Source organism: Vicia villosa, linkage group LG5 (genome assembly GCF_029867415.1).
Source record: "Vicia villosa cultivar HV-30 ecotype Madison, WI linkage group LG5, Vvil1.0, whole genome shotgun sequence".
Classification (NCBI taxonomy): domain Eukaryota; kingdom Viridiplantae; phylum Streptophyta; class Magnoliopsida; order Fabales; family Fabaceae; genus Vicia; species Vicia villosa.
Window position 1 is genome coordinate 164583681 of NC_081184.1, and position 12452 is coordinate 164596132.

A 12452-nucleotide genomic window follows, 5' to 3' on the forward strand; every position below is an offset into this window, starting at 1 on the left:
CGTGAGTCCATCAAGAAGGACTAAGGTCGAGTCCCTCGAGCGGGGCTTGAGGAGAGTACCTCAAGAGGGGCTTGGGGAGATTCCTTCGAACATCACAATCACTAGCATGTGCAATATATTATACCCCTAATGATGTGATTGCCTCGGGAAGATAAAGTGAATAAAGGCCCTGCACGCGTTAGGGATGTGCAGAGAAACCATTGGTGTAACTTGAGATGTTATCATTGTCTATTCTGTATAGCATGAGATTCAATGATAAAAAAAGGTTAATACCATCCCATTTTAAAGCACGCTAACATAATCTCATTTCTTTGAGCAAGATGTTTGTCTTCTCCAAACTCAGTGTTCTTCTTACTGCTGCCTCACATGTATACACCTTATTCTTTCTCTTCACACTTTTCCTTTTCAATCATGGTGATTCTTAGGGAATAAAAAAATATTGGAAAGGTGATAGACCTATAAATTAGTAGAGATTGGGTAGAGATGTATTTGCTTTTCATGAAGAACATTGAGCTAGCAGATGGATCATTCAACTACAGACTTTTATAAATGGGGTGTTTGGGAATTATGAGAGCGCTACTAGTTCTAATAGCCATAGCATGATTTACAGTGATAGTGATTCCTTTTTCCCCTCTAATTTCTCATGTACCACAAAGCTCCTGATGGCGTTTAGCTCTTCCAAGAAATTAGGGGTCGAATACAATGGTTCCACATAAACCAAGCAAGGTAAGGTGGATTTCTTTTTCAAATGATTGAATTTTTCCAAAAATGGAGATCTGAAAGACGTCATCTTGGATCCTTTCTCCAAGGTCAAGAGATTTTGCACAGCACCCCTTAAGGTGTCAAAGGTTGACTTCTTCTACATGTAAATTCATGTGATAAAGAAATTAGGGGTGTTAATGCCCTTTAATGCATTCAAGTATGGGATGAACACCACCAGCAACGATTTCCCTACTCTGATATTGCCTATTAGACGAGCTTTCATCAAGGCGTTCAAAGTCTCGTGTATGAACTTGGAGATCTCCCCTACCGTGGTTATGTTTTTCTCCTTCTATGGTACAAAACTACTAGTATGAGCGGATCGGTCACCGTGTGCGCCCTATCCTGGATGGCTATTTTCACCCCTCAATCAAACTACTATAAAAAGTGGAAGGACGTGAGAGTGAGAGTGAGAGTGAGGGGAAATAATGATTGCTCCTTGGAAATACATGATGAAGATAATGAGGATCGATTCCTTCTCAAATGGACGGAGGATTCAACTATGGTAAATGTGCATAATTATTATTTCCTTACTACTGCATAGGAGGAAGTCTTGGAAATTCTGGATGAGTTTCAAATAATGAGTTCCAAGGAGATGGTAGAATTTGATAAGAGAAAAGATGATGACAAAAAGATTGGCGCCTACTTATGTAAGTCTAAGAATTACTTAAGGCTTCTATGATATTTGTATTGTCATGGACTGATGCCTTTATTTTCTATTTATTTGCATTACGTATGGAGCCATTGATCGTTAAGTACAATAAAGCCATTCACGCCCGAAAAAAATCAACTCATGATGAGACGTGGTCGAATGATCCTAAAAGCCACACAGGCAGTATGGTGGGAAAAGGTAAGAGAATAAGCGATGAAAGATCCATTATATTTGTCTGCACCCAAAAGATAATGAGGCTTTACATTGTCGACCAAGTGGGAACTCCATCAATGAGCCACTGATGACAGTAATCATTACATAATTTTTATAATAAAATTCAGATGAACTCGGAATAATATTGACCAAAAGCAAAGCCAAAGAGTGAAAAAAATTAGCAAGAATCCAAGAGAAGGAAGAAAGAAACACTTTTGTGAAGAAAAAGTGAAGAAAACAAAGGATTTTCTTCTGGAATTCTCCCGATGTGATATCCCATCGCGGTGAGATATTGACTAGTTGCGGTGCGTTGGCACACTTTTTGGCATACACGCAATTTTCTATTTAAAGTTGTTAGAATAATAATACAAGTGTGAGTAAGTGGGGAAATAGTCCAAAATTGCATAGAAATATGGTGACTTGAATATTTATAAGTGGGAGAACCTACTCACCTATCACCCCTAAGGTTTGGGTGAATAAGTGATGTGTCTCCCACGAAGATGCCTAAGTCCTACACTATGTATCAATGCTCCCTAGTGAAAAAATCCTCCAACAAATGGTATCAGATCCTGGTTTGAGAAGAGGACTGGCTCACTTTTATCGAAAAACCCAGAAAGTGGTGTCCCATTGCAAGGTGTAGAAGGGCGACACAAGTGCGAGGGAAGCATTATGGAATCACACTTGAGAGGGAGTATTAGAATAATAATGCAATTGTGAGTAAGTGGGGAAATAGTCCCACATTGGATAGGAATGTGATGACTTGAACGTTTATAAGTGGGAGAACCCACTCACCTATCACCTTAAGGTTTTGGGTGAATAAGTGGTGTGTCTCTCACAAAGGTGACTAAGTCCTACATTAAGTATCAATGATCCCTAGTGAAAAACTCCTCCAACAAATGATATCAAAGCCTGGTTTGAGAAAGAGACCGACTCACTTGTATCGAAAAGTCTAGGAAGTGGTGTCTCGTTGCAACGTGTCAACAGTGGTACAAATGTGAGGGGGGCATTGTGGACTCACACTTGGGGAGGAGTGTTAGAATAATAATGCAAGTGTGACTAAGTGGGGAAATAGTCTCACATTGCATAGGAATGTGATGACTTGAACATTTATAAGTGGGAGAACCCATTTACCTATCACTTTAAGGTTTTGGGTGAATAAGTGGTGTGTCTTTCACAAAGATGCCTAAGTCCTACAATATGTATCAATGCTCCCTAGTGAAAAACTCCTCCAACAAAAGCTACTTTTGGCTACTTTTTTAAGGGTTCTGAATTTTAGAGGGAAAGTGACGATTAGGAACATTAAAGGGGCGATTGTAGCACATTGAGTCAATGGAGAGCAATTGTTCCATAGATTTTGAATATGTAGACTTATCAACTCATGGTATTTGTTAATTTATCACTGAGTAGCTAAGTTTCTCTAGATTAGGTATTTTTTAGATGAAACTTATCATTACTCAGTTGGATCATATGGTTGTTTAATATTTACTTAGTACTTTTATTATTATTATTATTATTATTATTATTATTATTATTATTATGTCTATTATTATCATTATTATCTTATTTAAATTGTTCTTGTGACCGTTAGTCTATTTATTTGATCTAGGCAATTTATTTAATTTTGTAAGTAACTAGTGATAGGTAATTAGAAGTTGTTTCTTATGAATTAACGCACTTAGAATGCCTATTTTAACTTTGATTTGACCTATGGAATTAGGAGATTGTGTAAATTAGTGAGTTGCACACAAAGGAATTGGGTGTAGTAGTTTTGTTAATTCGCAGTTAGATAATAATTTAATTGAAATTTAATGAATACACAGTTCATCAACAGTAATAGTATTTCTCATCTTAAATTTCCTTCTTTTAATTTCTCGTTTTAGAACCCTTTTTCTAACAAACACCCCTCATTTGATTACTTACAATCACACATAATTTTTTGTTAAATTATAATCCTCAAGGAGACAATCTTTTTATTATTACTTCGACGTTATCGGTACACTTGTTGAGAGGTCATCAAGTTTTTGGCGTCGTGGCCGAGGATTGTTGATTTTAACAAGGCAATTTAGTGTGACGCTTTTTGTTTTTTATTTTATTTTATTTTTAGTTTTTAATTTTTGCAATTTCTATTTTATTTCTAAATTTTATTTTGTTATTAGTTTTAGTTCTAATTTTATTTTTATTTTATTTGGTGTGGTGCTGCTAAGATATTTCTTGTTTGTTTATGCGAGGTATCGATTCAACGCTGATACTGATCGACTGCGAAATCGAAAAAACAGCGTGCACACTCTGCAAAGAGAAAAGAGAAGCACTTCAAGCTATTAAAGAATTAAAAGAAGAGAAAATATAGATGATTGTTCCACCATGTCAAACGTTGGGGAACTATGGCAAGAGGACCGATTTAGGACAAATATGTTTAGGATTTTAACCGGCTAATCTGGTAACCTTTGACATTAAAAACTTTATACTTACAAGATTGAAGGAGAACCCGTTCGATGGGAAAGCAATCATAGATCTTTGTGATCATCTCACTAAATTGTGCGAGACTTGCTAGATGTGTAAGGGTTGGTGAAATCACTGAGGATCGGGTAAAATTACGTTTGTTTGGTTTTTCCTTGATAGGTCGCGCGAAGGATTGGTTGCAGTGCATCCCAAATGGAACTATTTAGGCTTGGGAAGAGCTAGAAGACAAGTTTCTCGAGAGGTACTATTCCAATTCTCAATTTGTTGGAATAGTACCTCGAGGCAGAGTCACTATTTGATGCATGGGAAAGATTCAAGTTGCTACTCTGAAATTGTCCAAATAACAACATGAGTTCTATAAAACAGATAAGACATTTCATTGATGGATTGAGAACACAAACGATAGTGCTTCTCGATGCTTCAACTTGAGCTACATTAAGATTAAAAATTGGTGAAGAGTTAAAACATTGATTAGGAATATGTGTTAGAACGAATACTGTTCAAGCGAGCGCGCAATGAAACAAAAAGATATTCATGCAGTTGTTTCGAACACAACCTTCTCCGCTCAGATAGAAGCACTTATTAATCAGTAAGTTGCAGCCCAAATGGCCCAAGCTAATGTGAATCAAATTCAGATACTTCGCTGTGATTTCTATGGAGGAGAACATGCAAATGGTACTTGTACAATAGATGTTGAGAATGAAAAGTGCATAAGTTGATTTGTTTGTTAGAAGTATAGTAAGGCCCAATGTCCTTGGGGTCCTTAGGAACGACGGATGGGGAAACCATTGTATTTTTATTTTTGGGAAAACAGATGAACAAAAAGAAATCACCACCACCTTCACAATCGTCACAGGGATGATTGTAACACCACAACTCTAAGCTAACCTAAACCTTATTTAGAACCTTTCCTTATAATATCTACTTACAACTATTATGAAAGAAAGGGAAAGAAAAAGTCCATACCTGAGAGGGTCATAAACAAGGAATCGAGAGAAGTTAAGCAGTCTGATAGAGCTTGTAGAAGTCATGAGAACAAAATTAACCAAGAAAGTGAAAGTATAAGCTTTTATAAGGGAGTAAAAACCACAAAGAACATTTTAGACTACTTAGAAACGCTTTTGACATGTGGCTCTAGTGTTTCAAAAAATAGGTTGTCATTGATTGCATTAAATAGAAGTAAGCATGACCGTTTAAATTAGGGGTGCTCAAAACCAAACCAACCCAATAGAAAACCGCAAACCAAACTAAACCAAACCGAAACCGCAAAAAACCGCATTTGATTTAGATTAGTTTGGGTCATTTTTTAACAAAACCGCACGGTTCGGTTCGGTTTGTGGTTTGTATTTTGTAAACCGAACCAAACCGAATCAAACCGCATTATGTTACAACCTAAATTTTACTTAACTCACATCCAATCCAAAATTAAACCTATTATACATTAGCCTTATGAATACGAACAATTTTCTCATCCTTACACATATAGTTTCAGTTCCGATCTTCTCAAATCTCTAATAACATTATTTCACCTTCTTTGCTACATACATATTCCCTCTTCTTCTATAATCTCTACTCTCCTATATTCTTTCTTTTTCATCTTCTCATTTTTATGTAAATGTTTTGTATTTCAGTTTTATTTTTTTCGCACATCTTCTCTAATCTCTCAACACTTTTTCTTTTTCTTTTTCACATTCACTAATCTTTCGTCTCTTCTATTTTTTTGTTTCATTATAATAATTTTATATTGTTTTATGCTATTATTTTATGTTTAATATTTCACTTTTGTCTAATTTAATTTTTACATATTACATGGAAAATTGTTGTCAAAATATGACGAGTTTTGTTGTTATTTGTTAGTGTATGAATGTCTAAATATAAAATTATATTGTCATGTATATATGTGTATGTATGGCTCAATAAAATATTTGTAAAAAACCGAACCAACCGAACCGAACCAAACCGCATTAGTTTGGTTTGGTTTGGTTCGGATTTTTTTTAAAAGTCAACCGAACCAAACCAAACCGCACTATTTTTTCTCTTGCGGTTCGGATGATTTTTTTCGTCAAAACCGTCCAAACCGCACCGCGAGCACCCCTAGTTTAAATGATTGATTGACATTACTAGCTGATATCTTGGTTAATCAGGAGTTACACCAATATAAAAAGGACTTGCCCCTCATTAAAAAGGTCTCCTTCACCCGAGGGACTCACCTCCAAACTAAGGGACTCGCTTTCCTTCAATAGGTAGCCTTCACCTGAGGGACTCGCCTTCCTTCAACCGGTGGCCTTCTGCTAAGGGACTTGTCCCAAACTCAGGGCTCACTGCCCATTCGAAAAGACAGACCTCATATCTCAAGATAAAACCTGAAATAAGCCTTAAAACACTTCACCCTTTTACAAGCCCTCGTGCTTGAGGGACTGTATAATGTTATATTTATGCGAGTCTTAAACAGGGGTGACTCCAGGATCCTAGCCTAGTAAGGCATCGCCCAGGCACTACCTTTACGTAGTATGGGGTAACGACTCGCGCCCTTGGGACAAATGATGTGTATAACATTATTCTCTCCCCACTAAGTCATGCCAAAACAAGTCATCATGTTACTCCATTGATAATAGGTGGTCAATAGTATCCTCAAATCAAGGGGGAGCAGTCACCACTCCTTAAGATTCCCTAAACCTTATGTAATGATCCTCTATAAATATCTTCACCTTTGAAGGTAAAAGACAAATCATAACTTCACCATAATTTTGCATAACACATAGCCTCTTTCATCACTTAAGGTGGCCTCTTTTACCACTATTAACATCACTATACATGGCCTCTCGCTGCAATGGACAAGCTCTAACCATCGTAATTGTTATAAACATACTAAGGCCTTCGAGTATCCCCTAACCATTTATGGATACCATGCACACCTGTACTTTTTAACAAGTACAGGATCCAAGGATCTAACTGTTTCTCATAGTCGATTTATTCTTAATTATGAATTACTAAAAACTAATTTTCCTTAAAATTTGAGAACACCTTTAAGGGGTATATACTCTTTAAGAATAAAAGTCATCTAACCAAAACATGTACTAATATCCCACCTATTATTGACCAAAACGAGAAAGTCTTGATGATCGAGCCAATGACTGTTGAACTTAAAAGAATTATGTTCTCAAAGTTGGTTAGAATAATGAAGGACAATTGGAAAATGATTATAAATGTCTATGAAGCGTCCACTAAAATTAATTACCCTGAAAATCCTACCACATGTCCAAAAATAAAATCCTGTTAACGTGAGTGACGGCATTCCCGTTAGGATATTACTGAGTAAAGCGTCTTCCAAAGAAGAGGAGATCATTAAGATCGATTTGGAATATAAAATTAGCAAGCTCAATACACTATGCTAACCTATCTTCCCAATGAAACCTACGAGAAACTATCCTCTCTCTAATTGAACATAGTTGAAATCCCCTAAATCGCACTAAACCTCATCTCAACAAAAACAAAAGGTATTTTGATTAATTAAGGTTTTGTTTGGGAATTTGTAGGGGATAGGTAGGGAAGGCTTTCGAAAACGAATTTTTAAAAAAATATAGGAAAATATTTGACATTTTTTAAACATATGATTTTGTATAGAATAATAAAAGAGTGTTTATCATTACAATATTTTTAATTTTCAAAATATTATAACAACATAAAAATATTTAAAATATTTATGTAAGCCCTTCAAAATTCCTCAAACCCTCTTTCAATACAAATTTATAGTTTCCCCAAGTTATGGGGTTTTGGTTTTATGAGTAAAAGCTAACTCTCCAAACCCCTCCTAATAAAAATCCTTCAATTATTTCTATTGAATTTTTCTCTTTTTTAAAGTTCTCAGATCTCTTTCTCTCCCAAATCCAAAAGAGATCCTGAATGCTAAATCTACTTAAAGAGTCCTTTTATCAATCAATGAACAATTGAAATACTAGTGCCAATAAAAGAGAACACATAAGTCCCTTTTGAAATATACTGGATAGAAATTGATACCCTACTATTACAAACTATCAGGACAAAACTTTTGTTACAAAATGGATTCCTCTAGATAGAATACCCTACTATTGCAAACTATCATGATAAAATTTTTGTTACAAAATGGATTCGTCTAGATAGAATATACCAAAGAGGTAGACATGTTACAAAATAAAAAAATTTAGAGGAAATAAAATCCATCGCCTTAAAGGTGTTCATTATTTTGATAATTAAATTAATTTTTCTTTGGGTTTTCTTTATTTTTCAATTTTCACTCATCAACTTCGATTCATGAGATATGTGGATAAAATCTTTTAATGTGACATTCAGTTAGTGTGAATTTCATACACGATGATACATGGATTCTCTCCTTCCCTCTTTTTTTCTCCTTCACTAAAAGCAAGTGTAATTAAATTAATGATATTAAGAAAAATGATAAAAAGAAGAGAGAGAAAATATTAGAGAGAGATATATATATAGAGAGAGAGAGATAAGTGTGAAGGAAATAGTTGGAGAAAATAAATTGAAGAAGAGGATCCAAGTCCCACGGTGATATGATAAAAAAGTATTATGATTTTTTTTTTTTTTTTTTGTTAATTTCCTATTGTATCTGATGTCCAGAATATAGACTACAAATAATCTAGGTCCATGTTTCACGACATGCAGAGTCACGAGAACCACACACCTTTGAGTTCTATTGCAGTTCCCCAAATTTTTATTTGAAAACTAATGTATAGTATAGAGTGAAAGAAATAAAATAAAAATAAGGAATAGGAAAGGATAGAAAATTAGATATCTCACTTGCCATACCTGATTGAATTAGAGCCATTGTAATATTTTATGCATTGACTAAATACTTAATTAGCTTTGAGATTTTGAGTTCTCTTCGAATTAAAACAGGTTTGTAAGACGAATATTATCTACCATTTTAAGCACATGTTCAAGTTATGTATTGTTCAATATGTGATTTTTAGTTAATCCTTTTTATTTTTAAAAATCTCTTCTCCATTTTTCTTCAAACTCTCAAACAAAGTCTTATTAGTGTGATTTCATAATTCATATGGTTTTTCAAGAATTGATACCAAGAATTGATGTTTTGTTTCACATGCGCCAAGTAATTCTCTCTCCTTGAAACACATTTGTATGATGGGGGTATAAACATCAAGAGCGTATAACTGAAAATGAGAATGTGTTTCGTCTAGTGCTGCAAATCGTATTGGGTTTCTTTCTGTTTGAAAATGTGGATTGTGTAACACGCCCCCACTTGTATTGAAATTGAATCAAATTTATTGCTTGTAATACTTCCCTAACCACTTGTTTGAAAAAAAAGGTTATTTTGGCCTTACTATGTCACTTAGGGTATGTTTGGATTGATGGAATAAGATGGAATGGAGCGGAATGGAATGGAATAAGTTTATGTTCCATCGTTTGGATTGGTTAAAAACGGATGGAATAGAGTGATATCGGATGGAATGCATTCCATCACATTCCATCACTTTTCATTATTTTTTGTATCCTCTGATTTGGGCGGAATGAAAAAATTACTCTATTCCATCATGAAATATCCAAACAATGGAATGACGTATTTATTCCATTTCACTCCGTTTCGCTCTATTCCATCTCGCTCCGCTCCATTCCGCTCCGTTCTTTTTATTGTATCCAAACATAGCCTTAGATTAATAAAAGTATATGATATCTTCGTTGTAGAAATTTAATAGGTATGAGCAGACCGACTTTGAGGGCGTGTTCAAAAATTTGAGTGTAGAGTATAGACTATAGACTGCACCTAGACTTAAACTCAAACTCGTTTGCATCGATAAATATGAAATGGAGAGAGTAGTTGATAGAATTTGTATTTATTGATCATAATTAAAGAAGTACAAAAGTCACACACACTTTATGGACTAATAAAAAACACACATAAAATTGTTCAAAAAAAAAAAAACACACCCATAAATCGTGTGTAAAAAAAACACACATAAAACGACTTACATTTAAGTTAAACTGAAAAGATACAACAACTTAACTTCAAATTTATTTGCTTCTATTTTTTAGCAATAATCACTTAAATTTTATAATTACCAACACTCAAAGAACTTAATATCAACACGAAGTCGAAAATAAACCTCACCTTCAAAAGCATCAGTCATAATAGTAGCAATTCCCCTATGCATAAAGAAATCTCCAGTCCCACCAGTCACTGAAATATCTCTAGTTTTCTTCAGAATTGGATCAGCTCCAGCAAAAGTAATGGTTCCTTCATGATAGGTGCTATTAAGAGCAAATGTGAAACTAAGCCAAGAAGTGTATGTGTTTTTGGTATCATAAATGTAAAACCCTTGTGCTCTTCCAATTGGTGTTGAATGAAGGTTGTTATCAAAAGTGATAGGGTCATCAAAAACAACTATGTTACCAAAGTTGAATTGAGGTGCTAGTTTTGTTAAGTTAGCACCTTGTGGAGCTGCTACTATTGCTGATGTTGCATTTGCTGCATTATTTCCATTGTAGAGTATGTCATGAAAATAAAGGACTAGGTTTTTGCATGGTGTGTATGGTTTTCTGAACTTGCTTGGATTTGCTGAAGTTAGAGCAAATAACATCACAAAAACTAATAGTAATGGAAGTTTGGAAGCCATTATGTTTCTTAGCTATTGGAACTTGGAAGGAAAGAGAGAGTACAAGAAGTTATTGGCTTAGAATTTGGTTCTATTCTAGTGTCCTTTTATAAGGGCTAGAAAAATTATTTTATTTTATTTCTTGAAAACATTTGTAATATTAAACTTTTTTTTGGATGCAAGAAAGTCTATAGGACTATTATGTTTTTCTTATTTTGTAGAAACATAAGTCATTATGTAAGATCCTTAGCATGTGCATGTATATAGGAGTGGGTTAATTAGGTCCCATCCAATGTGAGATGTAGTCTTTTTTCCCTAAGTAGTAGTCCAGCACTTCATCATACTTAAATTAAATTGGAGTTCTTTATTAAATTAAATAATATCAATACAATGTAAACAAAATAAATATAAATCATAAGTTTTTCAAAATAATTATGAAAAAATTGTCCCACTTAAATCCATCAAAAAAAATATATTGAGATTTGTTTGAATGGGTTTTGATTTTTAATTTTTAAAAACTATTTATATATATATATATATATATATATATATATATATATATATATATATATAAATTTTAAAAAATAGTTTTAAAGAAAAATTAAAAAAAAAAGAAGAAAATATATATTTGGTAATTTTATTTTTTTAAATTTATGTTAATACAATATTATAAATTTGTCTAAAAAATGTATTGTTTTTTTAATTTTTCTAATTTCTAGAATTAAAAATCAAAACACCTAAAACCCATTTTAATTTTTTAATTTTCAAAACTCGTAAATAAAAAATAATATAAATTTTTTTATAAAATTAAATTATTAAACAAATTTTGTTAATTTAAAAATTAAAAATTCAAAGTTTTGGAAATATAAATTTATTTTGATTCCAAAAAAATTTAAAAATTGTTTTAAGAAAGTAACATTTCTGCTATACATAAAGAAATATATAAATTATATTGTAATATTAATATTTAATTAATAGTAATTCGTATCAATTGTAGTGTTATTATATTGTGGTAAAGTTGTCTATATATTGACTTATTTAAAGAAAAAAAGCACCTTTATTTTTGGTCCAACAAAGGGAGCTAAAGCGCTCAGTGGAAGTCAAATTTTAAAATTGTTTTCATAGTCTTTACATCTTATTATAGTATTTTATGCGTGGATAAAAAACATAAGGTTCACATCTGCGGTAAAGGAAAACTAGTACATGAAGCAGCATAATTAAAAATCTTAGGTCCCGTTTATATTACGAAAATATTTTATATTTTTATTTCTTAAAATATCTATTTATTAATATATTAATAAACAGATAATAATATCTTGGAATAAACTATTGTTTATAGTATATTTTTTCAAAATAATGAAAATGTTAACATTTTGTTCAAATTAATACTAAAAATGCATCATCCCAAATTTGTATTTGATCCTCTCTACGTTACAATTATTTACGAGTTTAATGAACTTGGATTAACTATAACTATGTAAAAGAATTTTATAACATCCTTCAATAAGAAAGCATCAATGACTCATGCCCTCAAACTAGTTTTTATATATTTTGTTAATTGGTCGAACACCGTCTGTTTATTAATTCATCAAATACCTTCCATTTATTTGATTTTCTTGTCACTCTTTTCAGGATTAGCTCATCAACTTTAAAATGTTAAGGCAAGTTTGAGTCGAGAAACAAGGGCTTTGATGTCAGTATTGATGGGGTCTTAGTTGTAAATTCTCCGATATATCTGAATGAAATCTCTGACA

At 33.0% G+C, this 12452-nt stretch overlaps 1 protein-coding gene across 1 annotated transcript; it reads right to left on the reverse strand.

Moving 5' to 3' along the window:
* Positions 1–9936: 9936 nt before the first annotated feature.
* LOC131608078 (disease resistance response protein 206-like) lies at positions 9937–10763 on the reverse strand. Its single transcript, XM_058880017.1, has one exon. The coding sequence runs from the start codon at positions 10717–10719 to the stop codon at positions 10162–10164; it is 558 nt and encodes a 185-aa protein (XP_058736000.1). The 5' UTR covers positions 10720–10763; the 3' UTR covers positions 9937–10161.
* Positions 10764–12452: the final 1689 nt, after the last annotated feature.